Consider the following 22,726-nt stretch of genomic DNA (forward strand, 5'->3'; position numbering starts at 1 on the left):
TGCCCAGCCTTCCTTCCGAGGAGTGGCTGGTGGGTTTGAACCGCCAGCCATCTGGTTAGCAGGCAAGTGTCTTAGCCACTATGCTACCAGAGCTCCCCACCTCATATTAGAGGCTAGAAATCTTGATTCCTGAGTAAGAAGTAAAGATTAATAAAGTGGTATTTATGTTATTTTGGTTGAGGATCAAGAACCTGGATGTTTTGAAAAAGATTTTCACATCCAGAGGCAAATGCCATAGTAGGCAAGGCATATGGCTGCTAACCAGACAGTCAGTGGTTCAGAAGCCACCAGCTGCTCTGCAGGAGGAAGATGAAGCAATCTACTTCTGTAATGATTTACATCCTTGGAAGCCCAATGGGGGTGACTATGGTTGAAGTTGACTCCATGGCAGTAGGTTTGGTTTTCTGTCCCAGGAGGATACCAGTAGAGAGAGCTGGGCTGCTCTGCCTGGGAAATTCCAACTATGATATTAATACTTGTTTCACCAGAGGGGAATTGAATCCTTGAACTTATAATAGGATGCTTACACTGCACCTGAAAACACAGAAACCTCTTATAAACACCCTAATAAGTGGTAACGTGTGTGTGTGTATAACTGGCATTAAATATTTCATAGAATAGTTGGAAGATGAACTTACAGAAGTCTCATATTGAGAAGAACAGAATTCTCATATTAAGAACTAAAAAGAATAAGATATATCACATAGGAGAAATTAATGTATCCATCCAGAAGATCTAGTATCTACTGTTGTTGTTGTTGTTATATGTCTTTGAGTCATCTCTGACTCATAGCAACCCCTCCTTGGCTTTCCGAGGCAGTATCACTATGGAAATAGATTGCCCAACCTTCCTTCCAAGGAGTAGCTGGTGGGTTTGAACCACCAGCCTTCTGATTATCAGTCAAGTGCTTTAGGCACTATGCCACCAGAGTTCCTAATATCTACTAGTAAGAGTTTTAGAGAGAAAAATGGAGAACCATTTCCCAGAGCCAAAGAATATAAGCCTACATACTGAAAGAAGCCATTAAGTATCCAGTATAATGCATGAAAAGAAATGCATACACATATGCACACATATACACATTCACATGGCTGTAGTATTGTGAAATTTTAGAACACCGGAGTTAAAAATTGTACATTGCTTTCAATAGGAAAAGTAAAAAATTACACAAAAGAAAATTAGGTCACAAACAAGTAACAGGGTTCATAACACCAACATATGATGGCAGAAAATACTTGTGATTGTTATGGTTATGGGTCAATTGGCTGGGCCTGGTTTTGAGTAGCTGGGCAGCTGGATGAGATTGGTGATCAACTCCATGGTGAAATCTACTGGAGCACCTGAATAGCTGCCTTAGGGAGATGTAGTCTGCTTCCAGTATATATAGAGAAATTTTGAGAAGGTTCTCTGCAGTTTTGGGCACACTTGGACCCTGAATGTAGTCGAGTCTTCATTTAGCAGCCTACCATGTTTCCTGCTGATATTGGGACTGTCTCTGGACTTTAACTAGTGACTTACCATGTTCTTTGCTAATATTGGGACTGTGCCATTTTATTTGTCAACCTTGGTGGGCTTGTTACCCTCAGCAGCCAGCGTCTGCCTGAGTGAAGAGACATCTCTAGCTCCAGTGGAATGAGAGCAAGAGGCAGAGTTGAAACCCAAAGTCAAAGAGCTTTCACCCAGCCCCTAGAGCTGCCACTTTGAAGTCAGATTTCTAGCCTCCTAAACTTAAATTAAGAGAACAAATCCCTGTTTCTTAAAACCACTCATTTGTTGTATTTTCTATTAGAGCAGCACAGAGAAACCAAACAACAATGAATGGATCAAAGCTCTCAAAATTCTGACTGAAATCATTTTCAACCTAAACCTGAACAGTCAGCCAATCAGTCAAATGGGGGAGTAGAATAATAAAATTTTCAGACATGTGAAAGTTCAACATAATATCACATATGTAGTATTCTTTCAAACAAATGAATCTTAATATAATTATGAAAATTACAAATTCAGAATGTGGGACAGTCTATAAAACAATGGATCAGAATTCTTCATAAGTCAGTATTAGGGAAAGCAATAAAAGCTTAGAGTACTATGCTAGTTTTAAAAAGACTAAACAGGTATAAAGATCTCTTGTGACACAGTGCCAGCAGGTTGGTGGTTTGAAACCCACCAGTCATTCCGCAGAAGGTAGACAGGACATCCACTTCCATAAAGATTTACAGCCTAGGAAATCCAATGGGGGTTACTTTGAGTCGGAACTGACTCGATGGCAGTGAGTTAGTTTTGTTTATTGTTTTTCTCCAATCAGGTATAATGGTCAGGTGAACTCATGAATCTTGTTTGGTTTTCAATTAAAAGAAAAAGTTAGTTAAAAAATATATGTTTAGACAATTGAAGAACTTTAATATATGGACTTTATAGTAGATGATATTATTGAATTATTTTTAGCTTAGTTTTCTTTAAGAAATCATACTAATAATATTGTATTTATGTTCTTATACTTAAAAATGCAAACTGATGTATTTATAGAGGAAATATTTCTGACTTGAAAATGGTTTACAAAAAAATAAGTACATATAAAGAGAGAGAGTGCAAATGGGAAAGAAAAAGTCACAATTGGGGAGTGTAGGTGAAAGATAGATAAGAATTCATTGTAAAATTATTTCAAATTTTCTGTGTAACTGAACTTTTATGCCCCAAAAATTTAATAGAAAAAATAATGCTGGGTGGTGGTGAGTAAGAGAGAGAAATAGAATCAAAATATTTAAATCTAATATGCGGTGACTAAAAGAGATGCTTCAGCAAAAAAAAAAAAAAAATGTGAACAACAACAACAAAAGATGGATCTGATAAAAGGTAATGGACAGAGGCTAGTGAGAAGAGTCTTGGGAAAACCACTCTGCCGTCAGACCTAGAAACCCATCCATCTAGACCTCAGGCAATGATATGGTTCTGCAGGAGAGAAGTCTCCATGTAACACAAAAGGATGTGAGAGATGACTTGATTTTTTAGTATTTTTGTATTTTTAAGTAATATAGTTAAGTTAATATTATTTTATATATTGATAACTAACTCCAGTTGTTACCCATATTTAGACAAATAGTTATCAACATATAGGAAACCAAGAAAATCATAAAATGAATTACCAACGATTAACTTTAGGAGAAACAGGAGGTTGTATGAGAAGAAAAATAGTATCATATTAATCTATTTGGACAAGCAGTGAATATATTATGTTATTAATTATTAATAATGTAAGCCTTTGACTAACAAAAAATTATGATGAAGCTATATTAGGAAGGCAAGCATAAGGAGAAATATGGGAAGGAGTCTATAATAGAAATAAATCTTTAACAATGCTAATGTCTAGTCAATAAGTAATGACTAAAATTCACAAATCAAACAATATTAATTTATTACTTAAAAATACTAAAAGCATTAGGTGAAAAGTCTAAGACAACTGAAGTCGGAGAAAGACGAAAAAAATAGCTGCTGTTTTGGGGATATAAACCATTTAGTACTATTTTTATACAATCAGCATGTAATACATTTCTAAGTATTCAAATTTAACTTTAATATATTTAAAAATGTTTACATTTCATAGGAATAACTTCTCATAATGAAACTGGGGTATTAAAGATCAAATGGAGAAAGAAACTATCCTATACAGCAGAGCAAATACATGATGCAATGGAAATTATGAATGAAAAAAATAGAAAACATGGAAATCTGTCTCAGAAAACCTAACACAAAAAAATAGAATTATATGTAGAGTTATGTAGTAGATGAAGAAGAAGTCATAAAGAAATAATAGGGAAAAAATCTTCCTTGGGTTAATGAGAAAATTTAGTCTTCAAATTAAATGGACTAACAATTTTTAGGCAAGATTAATGTGGATATTTTGTAATTCTGGACATTTTCTGCTTAAATTTCTGAACAAGACAAAGAGAGAGATTTATAAGCCTCCAGACTGAAAGGAAGTTATGGATTTCTAGGGTGGGAGGTGAAAGGCATTCCTAAGAAAGAAAGGCACCGCAAAGGTCCAGAGGCAGAAAAACTAAAGGTTTGTTCAGATGCAGGAGTAATCAAGATAGATGGTAACGTTTAGAGTGAAGTCAATGGCTGCAAAGAGAAATAAAGCTAAATCTCTTACAGTGATTGATAGGTGAAGTGTGTAATTACTAGCCTGCTTCTACATTCTGCATTGACAAATCTGTGTCAGTTTTGTTAGCGTTATTTGGTCAGCTAATCAAACTCACAGCACATTATGTTATTTGTAAGATTTAAAAATAATAGAATGCACAGAAATAAAAGCTATTTAATCCACATTTTTCTTTGTTTCTTTTTTGTTTATTTATCAGTAAGAACTACATCTTTTTTTCCTGAAAATTGGCCACAACTTAAGGATCTTGAGTTTTACAGTTTTAGTCTTAATGTTGATCTTTATTAGGAATAGGGAAAAAACTCAACTCCCAATGAAGTTATAACACAAATATGTTAACACTACCATTAGGTTATCACAGTTGTTCTTATCTACTCATAATATTTCCAGAAGAAAAATTTATTTTCTCAAATCCTCTCCATTAGTAGCTATCAAAATTCAAAATAAATCCAAGAGCAAGTCTTGCTATTTCAATGAAACACTGAGTTTAATTACCAAACATTAGTACTTGATCCATTAAGTATTATTCATGGTTATGTGGGAATTATTATCTAGTAAAATGCAATGCATAATAACTTAACCAAATATAAAATAAACCAATGTCCCATTGTGTAAAATCCCATTGACCATAAACAGATTGATGTTAATCAGATTGATCACTAATAAGTCTTCCTACCATTTTCTGCCTTAGGGGTACGATGATGGCTATGGGGTTGAATATGATGACCAGACCTATGAGGCTTATGATAACAGCTATGCGACTCAAACACAAAGGTAAGGCATTTGATAACTAAAGCATACTTGCCAGGATTATCTCTAATCCTGATGCTTTGTTTCTTAATCTGAATATCAGTTGTATAATGTGAGAGTTTGCTAGCAGTATTTCTTCCCCATTATCTTTCTGAATTATCCAGTTGTGTACTAAACTGTGAGAGGGAAAAGATAATCTTGCAATGGTTAGTAATGAAATAGTAGTGTACTGTTTTAAGACTGGATCATTGTAATGAGTTGTACAACCAAGCAACTCATTAAGCAAACTTGTATTTAAATGATTACTCCTGTTACTTTTGGTGATTTAATATTTCAGATAAGGAGCCCTGGTGGTGTAGTGTTTAAGTGCTTGGCTGCTAACCAAAATCAGTTTGAACCAACCAGCCAACTCATGGGAAAAAGATTTGGCAGTCAGTCTTCTTCCATAAAGATTACTGTTATTTTTGTTGTTAGGTGCCGACCAGTCAGTTCTGACTCATATGACACTACATACAACAGAAAGAAACAAACTCTTGTCCTGTACAGTCCTCAGAATCCCTACTCGGCTTGACCCCATCATTGCAGCTGTCAGTCCATCTCAGTCAGGGTCTTCTCCTTTTATGCTGAACCTCTACTTTATCAAGTCTGATATTCTTCTCCAGAGACCAACCCTTCTGATAGCAGGACCAAAGTACAGGAGACCAAGTCTGACCCTTCTTGCCTCTAAGGAACATTCAAGCTGTGCTTCTTCCAGGACAGATTTGTTCATTCTTCTGGAAATCCATGGTATTTTCAGTATTCTTTCCCAACACTACAATTCAAATATATCAATTCTTCTTTGGTCTTTCTTATTCACTGTCCAGCTTTCACACGCATATGAGGCTATTAAAAATGCCATGGCTTGGATTAGGCGTACCTTAGTCTTCAAAGTGATATCTTTCCTTTTTAACATTTTAAAGAGGTCTTTTGCAACAAATTTGCCAAGTGCAATACTATATCTGAATTTTTGGCTGCTGCTTCCATGTGCATTGATTGTGAATCCAAGTAAAATGAAATCCCTGACAACTTCAATCTTCTCTCCATTTATCATGATATTTCTTATTGGACCAGTTGTAAGGATTTTTGTTTTCTTTATGCTGAGGTGTAATCCACACTGAAGGCTGTAGTCTTTGATCTTCCAGTAACTGCTTCAAGCTATCTTCACTTTCAACAAGCATATCTCAAGTTATCTCAAGTTGTTAGGCTTCCTTCAATACTAATGCCATATTCTTCTTCATATAGTCCAGATTCTTGGATCATTTGCTCAGCATACAAATTGAATATGTATGGTGGAAGATGCATTCTGATGGACACCTTTTCCTGATTTTAAACCATGTAGTATCCCTTTGTTCTGTTTGAACTACTGTCTCTTGTTCTATATACAGCTTACTCATAAGCATAATTAAAGTGTTCTGGAATTCCATTTGTCACAATGTTATGCATAATTTGTTATGATCCACACAGTTAAATGCCTTTGCAGAGTCAATAAAACACAGGTAAACATCTTTCTGGTATTCTTTGCTTTCAGCCAAGATCCGTCTGATACTGCCATCATATTCCTCATTCCATGTCTTCTTCTGAATCCAGCTTGAATTTCCAGAAGGTCCCTGTCAATATACTGCAACAACCATTTTTGAATTATCTTCAACAAAATCTATTTGTCTGTGATTTTAATGATATAGTACAATAATTTCTGCATTCTGTTGGATCACCTTTCTTTGGAAGGGGCACAAATATGGATCACTTCCAGTAAGTTGGCCAGTAGCTGATTTCCAAAGTTCTTGGCATAAATGATTGAGTGCCTCCAGCATGACATCTGTTTGCAGAAACACCTCAGTGGGCATCCAATCAATTCCTCTTGTTCTTCATCATTTACTTCAGTGCAGCTTAGATTTCTTCCTTCAGTACCATAGGTTCTTGATTATATGCTTCTATCTGAAATGGTTGAACATCAACCAGTTCTTCTTGGTACAGTGACTCTGTGTCTTCCTTCCATATTCTTTTGATGCTTCCTTTATTATTCAGTATTTTGCCCATGGAATCCTTCGTTACTGAAATTTGAGGCTTGAACTTTTTTCTTCAGTTCTTTCAACCTGAGAAATGCCATGTAGTATCCCTTTGTTCTGTTTGAACTACTACCTCTTGGTCTATACACAGGTTCCTCACAAGCATAATTAAAGTGTTCTGGAAGTCCATTCATCACAATGTTATCCATAATTTGTTAGGATCCACACAGTTAGATGCCTTTGCAGAGTCAATAAAACACAGGTAAACATCTTTCCTTTTGCTTTTCTAGTTCTAGGCCTGTGCACATTTCATCATAATACTTTATTTTTCCTTATCTAACTATCCTTTGAAATCTTCTGTTTATGTCTTTTATTAGAGATTGTATGGATTAAAGCCTTGGAAAGCCTATGGGGCAGTTCTACTCTGCCCTATGGTGTTACTATACATTGGAATGGTCTCAATGTCAGTGGGTTCGGTTTCTGATTTTTGTAGTAATTCAAACGATAGTGAAAACAAGGTATTTGTCACTTTGACTTTTTCTTTTTCCACCTAACGATTTTTCTATGTAAAGCAAAAACGTTAGGAAATCCTACTAGTGCTATAGAAAGAGGCAGTCTTATAACATTTTTAAGGAGTTCCTTTCCTTTCTTAATGGATTTCTCAAAATTTTTGAGTATTTCTCTTTAGATTGCTCCAAGTTGTGATAGTAATGCATTTTTTTTTTTATTTTTTTAAAGTCAGATTTATTGATATATTATTTATATACAGTAAAATTAGCAGACAGTTGTATGAATTCAGTAAATGCATACCATCGTAAAACCAGAACCAAAATCAAAACATTACTTTATGGCCCTTTGTAATCTACTCCTCCTCCACCCTCAGACCCTAGAAACAGTATGATTTTTGTCACTATAGTATTGCCTTTTCTAGAATGCAAATTGGCTATCTATTTATAACATTTGCTAATATTTTTAATCAAATGCCCGCCTCATCATTACATTATTACACAAAAAATAATTATAGTAATGATCTATATTTGTTGTTTCAGAAACTCTTTGGTAGAAAACACAATTACCACATACTACAAATACAACTAGGATAGAATAAAATAATTCATTGATATATGTATATATGCTATATTCAGTGCTCTAATGGAAGTATAGAAGGATTTTGCAAAAACTTTATCTTGTTATCATCAAGTATAATGCATATGTGAAACCACATTTTCTATGCACTTCTGCGTTGTCTTTTTCTTTCCTTATCTAGTGAGTCTTCCCATCCTTCAGACGCAGCTCGAAAGCCAGCTCCTCTAAAAATTGTCCTGAATTCTTTATCCGGGAGTATCTTGTTTCTTTCCTGAATGCCAATAGCACCATCTCTTTATTTTTCTATGACACTTTTTCTCTTGCCTTGATGTTGAGATTATTTGTGTACAAATCTCTTATCACCTTTAACAGCTGTCCAGAATCCATTTCTGATACACCTTTATGTCCTTCATATTACCTAGCATTGGCTTTTTCATGGGCTAAGTGCTGAATAAATGAATGCTTTATACAAGAATGTCAGACCTAATATGTACCTGCACTATGGGGATATAAAATAAGAGCCTCATCCATCAAAGAAAATATGATCTACAATCTCATATGTATCATATTTACTAGCAAAATATTTATGTTTCTCAGGTAGGTTAGTGCTAAACCAGAAGGAATAAGGAAAGCAGGCCATTAAATTAGTCATAATAATTTAAATATTCTATAGGCCGACTCGACGGCAAACAACAACAACAACATTGTATAAACCAAACCAAACCAACTGCTCTCAAATAAAATTCTGACTTGTCATCAGCTATAGGACAGAGTAGAACTTCCCCATAGGGTTTCTAATGTTGTAAATCTTTAAGAAAAAAATCATTATGCAATGCCTATTTTGTTCAAAACCATATCCCCAATACTAGTATGATGTCTGGCACACTAAAGATTCTCAATAAAGATTTGTTGAATAAGTTACTGAAAACTGAATTAATGCATTAATGAATTAATGAAATCACTACAATTATTCAAAAAAAAACTGTAAGGAAGAATTATTTAGCATAATACAAATTTGTAATAGAAATTGATATACACTATAATAATTTAATGGGAGCTCTGGTTGCATAGTACTTAAGGCACTTGACTGAGAACCAGAAGACTGGCAGTTCAAACCCACCAGCCACTCCTCAGAAGGAAGGTTGGGCAATCTACTTCCGTAGTGATACCACTTCAGAAACCCAAGGAGGAGAAGCTATGAGTCGTGTCCAACTCGACGGCAAACAACAATAACAACATAAGAATTTAATAGATAATGTGCTAAATTCCTGTCTTTTGATTTCTTTTGGTCCAGCTATACCAGTAGAAGATAGTATTAACAGTTCAGTTAAAAACACTTATTAAGTGATTACGTGAGCCAAATAGTGTACTAACCTCACAGTGAAAATACTTAATTTTATTTTGGATATATTTGACTATTTGCTAATGAAAATTTATTTGATAAGGAGACATTTTCAAGTTGTATGTGCATGTTTAAATAAATGTATTTCAACTGAAATAACTAGAGAGTAATCAAGTACTTAGGAACAGAGAGTAAGAGAAAGTTCATTTCTATAAGAATTGTCTAGAATTTTCTTTTTCAAGGGTGACTCTTTAACTGGACTTTGGAAAGTAAGATTTGGATTGATGGAGGGAAATGGAGAAATTTTTCTAAAGAAATGGAACAGAGAGAAACATAGAAGCATAAAACTCCTCTAGCATTAAAAAATAATATGAATATTATTTTGAGATAGCCTGATTTTGTTGCATTCAAAATCAAAAGAAATGCTGCTTTAGAATCTTAAAGGTAATAACAACAGAATATATGATTTAACAGAACTGAGATAAAAGATAAAATCTTTAGAGGAAGTTGTCTTTAATTGATTCATTAGTCAGCACAGGTGAATACAGAAAATTAGGAGATTTTAAAGTAAAATCTTGCAGATGCTTAAGTGGAATAATTATATCATTCTCAATAAAGATTCTGGGGAAGTTCACAAGGTAACAGCCCTACAAAGGTTCACCTGGAGTTCAGAAGCTGTAATAACTTTAATGAATCTCCAGTCGTAAAGTATCATTAGTTCTGGGAAATTTCAAATGGAAGAAAAAGAGAGTCTCTGAAAATTCCTCAGGTGGCAGCTCAACTGAATGACATATTAATGATGCATAAAGATGACAATGGACATATGTGTCTCTGGCCACCTTCTGCTCTTGCTCCATGTCCATGAAGAGAAAAAGTAAAGAAATAGAAATATGGTTTTATTATGCAGGCTTCCAATTATAGTACTAATATTGTAGTTTTCAGGGAACTCAATTCCTTGAAGTCTTTGGCTTACAACAGATTACATTCTATGATTAACAGCTTTAATTGGACAAAACATTTAAATTCTGTCCATGTTCTGATGGCTCATTTTTTTATGCACTCCTCAATAGCATTAACATTTTCAGATCGATCTTCTGAAATCATGTATATTCACAAGGTCTTGCCAACATTTCCAATGCCCAAATTTTAATCAAATATTTATACCAAACACATCAGACATGTAGAAAAACGTCACTCTTATTTGCTGTTGTGGTTGTGTATGATCAAGTTGATCATGACTCACAGTGACCCTGTAGGATAGAGCAGAACTGCCCCATAGGGTTTTTTAGGCTGTAATTTTACAGGAGTAGATTGCCAGGTCTTTCTCCCACAGAACCGATGATGAGTGTGAGCTGCTGACCTTTCAGTTAGCAGCTGAGCAATTAGTCTTTGTGCCACTAAGCTTCCTAACTTTCATTTACTTAAGTACAAATAGTAATACTGTAAGTGAACAAATACTATTGTAAGTGAAAGTCAAAAGATCAATTGTGATTGTGTTTTCTAATAAAAATTTAATTTGGAGGTGAAATGTTAAGAATCTATAATTTTCCAGTGTAAAATTTTGGCTACAGATTGGTGTAATAGGCAAAATATCTGAATGGAAGCCTTTCTTTCCTTGAAGCATGAATTGAGTAAGAAATTCAGACAATCTAGGAAAAGCAACTTCCTTTCTACTGATTGATGAAGGAATGTACAGGTACTACAAAGATATCTCTCCTTCTGATATATAGGGCAGTAGCTACCAATTTTTTCTAAAATAAAAACCCCTTTGGAATATCTGTAACTGTCAGAGTCTACACCAAAACCAAAAAAAAAAAAAAAAACTCAAAGTAGGATAATTTGAGGAGAGTTTAATAAAGGGCCTGTTTTCAGTGACAGATCATAGGGAAACAATGGCATCCCCTGAGGTGATTTGCCCTGGGGCAAGGTGCTCTGCCACAAAACTAGGAATGAAAGGGAAACTAAACTCACTGATGTAGGATATGATCCAACTCATAGCGACCCCTCCTTGGGTTTTAAGGCAGTGTCACTATGGAAGTAGATTGCCAACCTTCCTTCTGAGAAAGGGAAACAGAGAGAGCTATTAGGTGGTCCCCTAACTGGAGCTGAGACTTTTAATTCAGAATGGCAGGCATGGCCACCATATAGGAGGATGGTCAGGAAGTTAATACCAGTTCTCACTCTTTTCCTTCCTAGGCTTCTACTGTTGCACCCCTTTGACAGACCCACTTAGAGGCAGAGGGAAAAAGACCTAGCAGATGCAATTACATAAGTCAGCCTTGGGGCTTATAATAGATTGGAGAGGAGAGTGGAGGTGGGAAGGCAAATGGAAGAGATCCAGCCCAACATCCAAAATATTTATCATACCTCAACACCGCATAATTATACTTATTAGTATCAGTTGTTTGAAAATATAAATAATGGCATGGAATTACTATGGAAACAGTAGTGCTTTTAAATGAATTTGTATTTTATTAATGAGAAAGGCATCTGTTGTTGTTGTTGTTTATACTATAAAAAAAGTCAGACTATATTTTATGAGGATTTAGTGAACAAATGGATTCCCAGATCCCTTATACAACTTCTTGGTGCCTTGAGGGTCAGAGTCCACAGGATGGGAACTTGTGCTGTGTTGTTCAGGGACTGCTTGGGACTACTGGTCCAGAATAGCTAGCATTAATTTTGCATCAACTGTTATGCTTTGGGGGCACATTAACTCATTTCTTCCCAAAAATACATCAGGCAGATACTGTTTTATCTCCATTTTATATAGAGAAAATTGAAGTGTAAGTATGCCAAGTTAATTTAAGTACTAAAGTTGGGTTTGAATCCATATCTGCTGACTCCAGAAGCCTTAGGTATGGCTTTGTGTTATTGTCGCGTGCTGTCGAATTAGTTCCAATTCACAGTAACCCTATGTACAATCGAATGAAGCACTCCCCGGCCTGGCACCATCCCATGGATTTGAAATGCCAAACTTCTGATTTGCAGTCAAATGCTATACCACTGAGGTATTTTATATTATAAAACTCTAATAAGAAGAATTGGAATAACCATATCCCTAGAGATATGAATGTTGTGTCTTTTAAGACAACCTACAAAAGTGTCCTAGTTAGTCATTTGAATTTGCTTGATCATTTATTGAGATCTGAACATGTCAATACATCAGTCATTTCTCCTCAGCAGACTAGTTTAGAATTGTAGATACTCCTTGTGCAAGAAACAAGAAGGTATTGTGTAAATGGTATGTAAGAGATTCAGAAATAAGAAGAGTATTAGACTCTTGAAGAACCTGATGTGTTGCCAGAAGACCAACATTAAAGGCCAGATAAAGAATCTCAGATGAAATGCTGACTTCAATTGTAAGTGTAGAAGCTTAGTTCCACCTTATTTAACATTTAGCTAATCACCTACTTAGGAATCAGGCAATATCCATGATCATCTATGACTGACAAGGTGTTATTGATAAGGGATGGTAGAAAATGTATCAAACTGGAAAGTATGAGACTAAGTAAAGCAACTATCTTCCATTCAGCTTTAGGAGGTTCTGGCCATGTAGTACCGTAGCGCCTAGGGCATTTGACTGCTAACCAGAAGTCTGGCAGTTCAAACCCACCATCCACTCCTTAGAAGGAAGTTGGGCAATCTACTTACATAGTGATACTACCTTGGAAACCCAAAGATGGGTCGCTATAAGTTGCTTCCGACTCGACAGCACATAACAACGATAGTCCATGTGTGGTAAGAGGGCCAGTAGTACTAGATTATTTGCTTATTTTTCTCCCCCCAAAAAACCTGGAAATCTAAATTTTCCAGTTACTATTGCTGCATAACAAGCCACCACAAAACTCAATGGAATAAAACAACCATTTCTATTATGTTAGTGAATTCTGTAGATCAGGCATAGCAGGGGTTGCTTGTCTCTGCTCCAATATGCCTGAGCCCTCAGCTGGGAAGGTTCATAAGCTAAGAATGACTCAATAGTTGGCCAGTAGAATCATCTGGAAAGTCTTCTTTCACATACCTAGCAGTTAATGGTGACTGTCAGCTGGTCCCTCAGCTGAGGCTATCAGAATTTCACATGTTCCTTTCCATGTGCCTTAGGCTCCCTCATAATAAGTCAGCTCTGAGCTTCAGATAAGAATATCCTAGCTAAAAAAGGAGAAGCTGTACTGTCTTTTACGATGTAGCCTCATTCTGTTCGTTACAAATAAGTCAAAAGTCCAGCCACATTCAAAGAAAGGGTAATTTGATTTCACCACTTGATGTAGGGGACTGGCAAAGTTGAAAGAAGAAAAAAAATATTGTAGCAATTTTTAGAAAATATAATCTGCCAAATCAGTTTATCAGTGTAATTTCCTGGTTTTTACACATTGCCAAAATTTTTTTAATTAAACACTCGGAAGACAAAATAAACATATCTGTAGTAGCTATAGCCATTGTTTTCTAAATTCTGCTCTAGACAAAATAGCCAGCATAGAAAAATCAGTATCTATAAAATGCCTCCAAGGACACAGTAAGAAGTTGTTTAGAGTGGCTATTTGACAGCACTACAGGGTCTGTGAAGGATCTCCTAAAATCCAAGGGTGGGCTGTTGTGGTTAGGTGCCATGGAGTCATCTCCAACTCATAGCAATCCTAAGAACAACAGAAGGAAACACTGCCTGGTCCAGTGCCAGCCCCACAATCCTCACTATACCTGACCCCATCGTTGCAGCCACTATGTCAATCCATCTCATTGAGGGCCTTCCTCTCTTTCGTTCACCCTCCACCTTACCACACATGATATCCTTCTCCAGGGAATGGTCCCTTCTGACATGCTCAAAGTAGGTGAGACGAAGTCTGGCCATTCTTCCTTCGAAGGAGCATTCCAGCTGCACTTATTCCAGGACAGATTTGTTCATTCTTTTAGCAGTCCATGGTACTTTCAGCATTCTTCACCAACACCACAATCCAAAAGGATCAACTCTTCTTTGGTCTTCGATCTTCCTTTGTCCAGCTCTCACATGCTTATGAGTCTATCGAGAATACCATAGCTCGGGTTAAGTGCACCTTAGTCTTCAAAGAGACATCTTTGCTCTTCAGCACTTGAAAGAGGTCTTTTGCAGCAGATTTGCCCCATGCAATACATCATTTAATGTCTTGACTGCTGCTTCCATTGGTGTTGATTGTAGAACCAAGTAATAGTAAGTCTTTGACAACTTAAAATCTTTTCATTTATCGTGATGCTGCTTATTGGTCCAGTTGTGAGGATTTTTGTTTTCTTTATATTGAGGTGTAATCCATACTGTGGACTGTAGTTGTTAATGTTCATTAGTAAGTGCTTCAAATCATCCTTACTTTCAGCAAGCAAAGTTGTGTCATCTGCATATCACAGGTTGTTAATGATTCTTCCTCCAATCCTGATGCCATGTTCTTCTTTATATAGTCCAGCTTCTTGGATTATTTGTTCAGCATACAGATTGAATAAGTATGGTGAAAGGATACAACCCTGACACACTCCCTTCCTTATTTTAAACCATGCAGTATCCCCTTGTTCTATTTGAATGACAGCCTTTTCATCTGTGTACAGGTTCCTCATGAGTACAATTAAGTGTTCTGGAATTTCTATTCTTCTCAATGTTATCCATAATTTGTTATGATCCATGTAATTGAATGCTTTTGCATAGTCAATAAAGCACAAGTAGACATCTTTCTGATACTCTTTGCTGGTGGCAAGATGCATCTGACATTAGCAATGATGTCTCTCATTCCACATCCTCTTCTGAATCCAGCTTGCATTACTGGAAGTTCTGTCAGTATACTGCTACAACTGTTTTTGAATTATCTTCAGTAAAATTTTACTTGCATGTGATATTGATATTGTTTGATAATTTCCACATTCTCTAGGATCACCTTTCTTTGGAATGGGTACAAATATGGATCTCTTCCAGTCAGTTGGACAGATAGCTGTCTTTCAAATCTCTTGGAATAGCTGAGTGAGTGCCTCCAGCACAGCATCCATTTGTTGAAACATCTCAATGGGTATTCCATCAATTCCTAGAGCCTTGTATTTTGCTATTTCTTCAGTGCAGCTTTGATTTCCTCCCTCAACACCATTGGTTCTGGACCATATGCCACCTCCTGAAATGGATGAACAGTGAACAATTCTTTCTGGTACAATGACTCTGTATTCCTTCCATTTTCTTTTGATGTTCCTGCATCATTAAATATTTTGTCCATAGAATCTTTCAATACTGCAACTCAAGGCTTAATTTGTTTCTTCAAGTCTTTCAGCTTGAGAAATGCCAAGCATGTTCTTCCCTTTTAGTTTTTTAGCTCCAGGTCTTTGCACATCTCGTTATAATAATTGACTTTGTCTTCTCCAGCTGCTCTTTGAGATCCTCTGTTCAGCTCTTTTACCTTGTCATTTGTTCTATTTGCTTTAGCCACTCTCCATTCAAGGGCAAGTTTCAGAGTCTTTTCTGACATCCATTGTGGTCTTTTCTTCCTTTCCTGTCCTTTTAATGACCTCTTGCTTTCTTCATGGATGATGTTCTTGATATCATTTCACAATTCCTCTGGTTTTCGGTCATTGATGTTCAATGCATCAAATCTATTCTTTAGTTGGACTCTAGATTCAGGAGGGATATAATCAAGGCCATATTTTGGCTCTCATGGACTTGTATTAATTGTCTTCAACTTGAACTTGAATTTGCATATGAGCAGTTGATGGTCTGTTCCACAGTCAGCTCCTGGCTTTGTTTTGGCCAAAGATATTGAGCTTCTCCATCTCCTCTTTCCACAGATGTAGTCAATCTAAATCCTGCATACTCCATCTGGCAAAGACCATGTGTATAGCTGCCATTTGTGCTGTTGCAAAAAGATATCTGCAATAAATAAGTCATTGGTCTTGCATATTCTATCATGCAACCTCCAATGTTATTTCTGTCACCAAGGCCACGTTTTCCAACTACCAGTGATCCTTATTTGTTTCCAACTTTTGCATTCCAGTCACCAGTGATAATCAACACATCTTGCTTGCATGTGTGGTCAATTTCAGACTGCAGAAGTTGGTTAAAATATTCAATTCTCTCATCTTTTGCTATGGTGGTTGATGTGTAAATTTTAATAATAGTATTAATTGGTCTCCTTGTGGGCATGTGGATATTATCCTATCACTGACAGCATTGTACTTCAAGATAGATCTTGATACATTCTTTGTGATGGTAAATGCCATGCCATTCCTCTTCATTTTGTCATTTCCGGAATAGTAGATCATATGGTTGTCTGATTTAAAATGGCCAAAACCAGTCCATATCAGTTCACTGATGCCTAGGATTGATCTTTATGCATTCTATTTCATTTTTTACAACTTCCAATTTTCCTACATTCATACTTTGTACATTCTGTGTTCTGATTATTACTGGATGTTTGCAGCTATTTCTTCTCATTTTGGGTTTCTTCTCATTTGCCACATCAGCAAATGGAGGTCCCAAAAGCTTTACTCCATCCACATCATTAATGTCACTTCTACTTTGAGGAGGCAGCTCTTCCCTAGTCATATTTTGAGTGCCTTCCAACTGGAGGGGCTCAACTTCCGGCACTATATCAGACAGTGTTTCAGAGCTATTCATAAAGTTATTCATAACATATCAGACAGTTTCACTGCTATTTATAAGTTTTTCATTGGCCAATTCTTTGAGAGGTAGATGGGCTCTTGCTTCTGAGTCTGTCTTGTCCTGGAATCTCCACTGAAACCTGTCCAACTTGGGTGACCCTGCTGGCATTTGAAATACTGATGGAATAGCCTCCAGCCTCACAGCAACATGCAAGCCACCATAGTACACAAACTGACAGGCAAATTTGTCTCCATTAGTTGTTCCAAACTGTTCCACTTATTTCCTGGCTTCCCCAGCACTCTGAACCTGCCAAACACTGCCTCTCTCTCTTCCTGGTTCCTTCCTCTGGCTGCTGTGAACTCTCCACACACCACCTCTCTCTCTACAATGTGGATAGCTGCCATTTATGTTGTTAAAAAAGGGCATTTGCAATGAGTAAGTCATTAGTCTTGTAAAATTCTATCATGCCATCTCCAGCATCATTTTTATCACCAAGACTATATTTTCCAACAACTGTTGATTCTTCTTTGTTTCCATCTTTTGCATTCCAGTCACCAGTAATAATCAACATATCTTGATTGCATATTTGGTCAATTTTAGACTGCAGAAGTTGGTACAAATCTTCAATTTCCTCATCTTTGGCTTTGGTGTTTGGTGTGTAAATGTAAATAATGGTAGTATTAACTGGTTTTCCTTGTAAGCATATGGACGTTATCCTATCAACAACAGCATTGTACTTCAGGATAGATTTTGAAACATTCTTTGTGACAATAAATGCCACACCATTCCTCTTCAATTTGTCATTCCCGACATGGTAGATCATATGGTTGTCTGATTCAAAATGACCAAAACCAGTCCATATCAGCTCACTAATGCCCAAGATATTGATCTTTATGTGTTCCACTTCATTTATGACAATTTATAACTTTTCTAGATTCATACTTCGTACATTTCATTTTCCGATTATTAATGGATGTTTGCACTGTTTCTTCCCAGTTGACTCATGCCACATTAGCAAATGGAAGTCCCAAAAGCTTTAGTCCATCCACATCATTAATGTCGACTCTACTCCGAGGAGGTAGATCTTCCCCAGTTGTACTGAGTGCCTTCTGACCTGAGGGGCTCATCTTCCAGCACTAAATTGGACAATGTTTCTTGGCTTTTCATAAAATTTTGCAGTAATATGTCACACAGTACTCACTGCTATTCATAAGGTTTCCACTGGCCAATTCTTTGAGAAGTGGATGACTCCTTCCTTCTTCCAAGTATGTGTTTGTCTGGAAGCTCCGTTGAAACCTGTCCACCATGGGTCACCCTGCTGGTATTTGAAATACTGGTAGCACAGCCTCCAGTCTCACAGGAACAAGCAAGCCACCACAGTATAGCAAACTGACAGATGAGAGGTGGGAAAAAAAGTATGGTCATCTTTTTTTCTGTGCCATGTGAATTTGGCCATCTGAGTTCAATAAATTCTCTGCTAGTTGGTATTCCATTCCATTCCAACACAAGCTGTCTGTGGTTTTATTGTTTTCTTAAGGGCATCTGGTGGTGTAGTGCTTAAGGTATTTGGGTGCTAAAAGGCCAGCAATTTGAACCCACCAGCCATTCCATGGGAGAAAGATAAAGGGATCTGTTTCCATATAGATTTACAACCTTGGAAACTCTACGAGGCACTTCTATTCTGTCTTATAGGCTTGCTTGGTTTCTTAGTGAATTTGCACTTAAAAAAAACTTCTTTAGGAAAAAACAAAACAGAACTTCATGACTTGATTTTTTTGAACTTGAACATTGCTAGTAAAAGAAGAGACATATTTTTGCCCTAATACTTTGGTCAAGATGGAAAAGGTGGATCTTTGTGATCTTAGAATCTTAGAGTTGGTATCATAAAAACAAGACTCACTCTAGATCCCAGGAGGATCTCAGAAAGAGAACAGAAATTAACCTGGGAGTGAATGTGTGATAGAGTCAAAATCAGGTATAGATGTTATAGTTTTTCATAAGTAGATCCCATTTGTAACATTCTCAACATATTATTTCACTATTTCTTTACATTAGTGCTTATTAACAGCTTGTTTTTGCTAGGTATTAGAAATAGAAGGAAGATGGGGCAATCTACTTCCGTAGTGATACTGCCTCGACAACCCAAGGAGGGGTCGCTATGAGTCGGGTCCGACTCAACAGCATATAACAGCAACAACAACAGAAATAGAAAGATGAAACACAAGTGTGGTACATTTGAGTACACTTTCATGATTGCAAGTTCATGATCCTGAAGTGCGAGTTCATGACTAGATGTATCATAGACAGAATAATTTGAATTTAAAAAGGCAATGTAATTCATATACTATATATTGCACATCATCCCCAGTGATATCTGTGCCAAAAATATAGTAATATTATTCTAATCAAACTCCACTAAGTGGGATGAATAAAATAGCCTCCTGTCACTTTAGCTCAGGTTTTGTTGCCAAATAAATTTAGACACCCAATTTAAGATAACATTTTTGGTTTCAGAGCTTTTTGAATTTATAATTCAAGAATAAGTGATTGTGCATTTGTATTATGTAATATTCAGTACACCTGAATTGTAGAAAATGGGTGAGAGAGGCAGTAAAGGAGGTCAAAGGCAGGGAACGTGAACATTTTGGATCAAGGGAGGTGGTGGTTGTTGTTAGGTGCTGTTGAGTTGGCTCTGACTCATAGCAAGCTTATAAAAAGAAACATTTTCTAAGGAGCCCTGGTGGTGAAGTGGTTAAGTACTCAGCTGCTAATTGAAAGGTCAGCAATTGGAAGTCACCAGCTGCTCTGCTGGAGAAAGATGTAGCCTTCTGCTTCCATATAGCTTTACATGCTTGGAAACTCTATGGGACAGTTCTGTTCTTTAGGGTCACTATGAGTTAGAATTGACTTTATGGCCACAGGTTTTTTGGGTTTGGGGCATTTTCTATGTGCTAGGTGTCTATATAGGCACCTCATAAACATTTCATGAAATAGATAGTTGTATCCCCACCTTACAAATAGAGAAACCAGAACCCAGAATGTTTACCTTGCCAGGATTTTAGCTTTAGTAACTAGTAGGTCCAAGCTTTGAACTGATCCCTGTCCAATTCCAAATACTGGGTGCCTAGTACTAATACCATATTGCTACCAAAATTTTTTTTTTTTTCCAGTTTTAAATATTCCAGCTAATTAGGGAAATTTTAAATTGTAGTCATTTCTACTTCCTTATAACCTCCATCTACATCTGTCAATCTCTAATCTATCCTGTGAAACAAAATGTATAACAAATCTAGCTTAATTTTTTCCTTCCACATTGTCAACCTTTCTTGAAGAAGATTTTGTCCCTTTACCAATAGCCAACCAGAGTGTGGTTGAGTATATTTTTCCCTACAATTCTTTACTCTTCCCATGTTTCACAACTTCTGCTGTGTGATTTTTTGGATTCTTCCATTAAAAGGGCATTAGTATGTTTTCCTGACTCCTAATTAGCTTGTATTTTCCTTCTGTTGATGTATTTGTGAAGAAGTATCCATGCACCATTTCTCAACTTAAGCCTTATAAGAAAATAAAATGTGTTTCTCACTTGTCCTATTGCCTTAGCCATGAGGAATCACACCTCAGGTAGGTGCTTTCTCCTTAGTCTGGGATCCAGAATGAATACACACAGAAAACCCAAACCCAATCTAGGCAAGGCCAGTTCAATTCATAACTTAGAACACGCCAAATGAGCCAGCCTGTAGCAGCCAACTTCCAACCAATATAAATATTTGAGTTAAATAATCACTGATTTTTTATGCTGCTGATATTTTGTGGTTATTTATTATGTAGCATTATTATAGAAATAAACCAATAACTGTACCAAATACTCACATATATATGGTTTCCCTCAACTATTCTTGGCATAACATGATTTCCATTTTATCAAACATGCTAATTCTCTGCTGAACCCATTCAGTTGTCCAATGTGTATATGAAGATATGGAATAATAATACTGAGATATATCAAGTGAGAATTGACTAGGTCAAAGAAATGGCACTATTACCTTTTCTGGTCCTTTCTTAGAGTCCTTCAATATAATCTGACTGCTGTTTTCTTAAGTGTCTGTGTCACATTATTGGGTTCTGCTGAATTTGCTTTCAATTGATAACCTGGGTCGTTTCTCAATGAACTGCTGTCTGGCCAGTTCTAACACCACCCTGCATCTTTTCAATTGATTTTTTTTTTTTAACCTAAATGTAGAAATGTACATTAATCTCTGTGACATTTTACTTTATTGTTTAGGCCTCTTAGTGTTGGTTTTGAGCTACTTTTTGAATACCAGTTCTTAAAAACAGCTTATTAATTGTGTCCTACTTTATGTAAGTTTTCATAAACACATCTTATATTTCTTTATTCAAGTAATTTAAAAAATATGTTGGGAAAACAAAGAATACAAAGTTCAGCAAACCTTTAAATTGACATTGACCACTAATTAAAAATTCTATGAGAACAATTGTAGAAAAAAACAAAATCTACATGGCTACACTGTCAGGCAAGCTACAAATTATTCATAAGAAATTCTGTAGCCTTTTAATGCTATTGATTCATTTCTTCAAAAAACACTCATTAAATATCACTATTCTGAGCCTCAACAACAACAAACAACAGTAAGGCCTACCCAGACTTTGATTTACTCAGTTTAATGGAATTTTTTTTACAAAGTATGATCCTGGACTTCACTTCTGCATCAGAACAACTGTAAATTAAATTGTAGATTTCTGTGCCGCTGGTGAGGCCAGCTAAATCTGAGTCTGGAGTCTGAGAATCAGAAACCTGCATTTTTCACATAGTAAACTTGTGATACTTGTGCACACTGAATTTTAGGAACCATTTGCTAGAGACAGAGACAGAAAGAAAAAGATGATTCTGGCACAATGAGAGAAGTTCTACATGGAGATTTGGGCAAAGTCTTTACAGAAAACAAGTGATGACACCTTGCCTGGGGAGGTTGAATAAAATTTTAATAAAAAGATGATCATTGAGCTGAATCCCAGGAGAATGATAACTACCTTTCTAGATGAAGAAATAGAGAACATTCTGTCTAGATAGAATTCCCATGGGGAATTCCCATAGAGTCACGAAAGGATTTGTGTCATTTAGCCATACCACTATGTCTAGGTGTAGAGTATATAAGAGAAGAATGATGGACAGAAGGCTGGATAGACTGAAAAGGGACTTGAGTGTTGCCCTAAGGATTGTCACTCATAGTCTGAAGAGTTGAAAAGAGAGGGGTGTGTAAATACATAATTATGATTCATTTTGAAGTGTGTCACTCTGACAGTCAGCAAAGACAAGCAGCTAGATTCCAAATTTCCTTTCTCTTTGTGGTAATCTGGCCCTGTTTAAATTTAACAATAAGCAGACTTCTTAATGCTTCCAAGCATAAAATAGTTAAAATGTCTTCTGAAGTAAGTCACTTGCTGAGAGATACTTGATGAACCTGGCCTAGTTTCCTCACATAAAGAACATCCTTGTTAAAATGGAAGCATTGTTCCAATTCACATAGTCCTTTCTCAAACTTGGTTATATTTATTCAAATTTCCAAAGTCTGGTGCATGATAATAACCTCTTAACAAGTAATGAGTGGTTTTGGAACAGTACAGAACACAGGTGAGATTCCATTTCTGCTTTGAATGAGGAAGAATATAAATCACTGTTAACATGTAGCCATAGTTCAGCTTGCACCAATGAATTCAGACTCAAA

The 22,726-nt window shown here is 36.3% G+C and overlaps 1 protein-coding gene across 1 annotated transcript in view; it reads left to right on the forward strand.

Moving 5' to 3' along the window:
• KHDRBS2 (KH RNA binding domain containing, signal transduction associated 2) overlaps positions 1-22,726 on the forward strand; it is a 977,984-nt gene that overhangs the window by 870,815 nt on the left and 84,443 nt on the right. Inside the window, exon 7 of the mRNA XM_007945604.2 lies at positions 4,851-4,933. Within this exon, the coding sequence (XP_007943795.1) occupies positions 4,851-4,933 (83 nt within the window). The remainder of the gene's footprint in view (positions 1-4,850; positions 4,934-22,726) is intronic.

The sequence above is a fragment of the Orycteropus afer genome, unplaced genomic scaffold (genome assembly GCF_000298275.1).
Source record: "Orycteropus afer afer isolate SDZICR_OR568_19922 unplaced genomic scaffold, OryAfe1.0 scaffold00140, whole genome shotgun sequence".
Classification (NCBI taxonomy): domain Eukaryota; kingdom Metazoa; phylum Chordata; class Mammalia; order Tubulidentata; family Orycteropodidae; genus Orycteropus; species Orycteropus afer.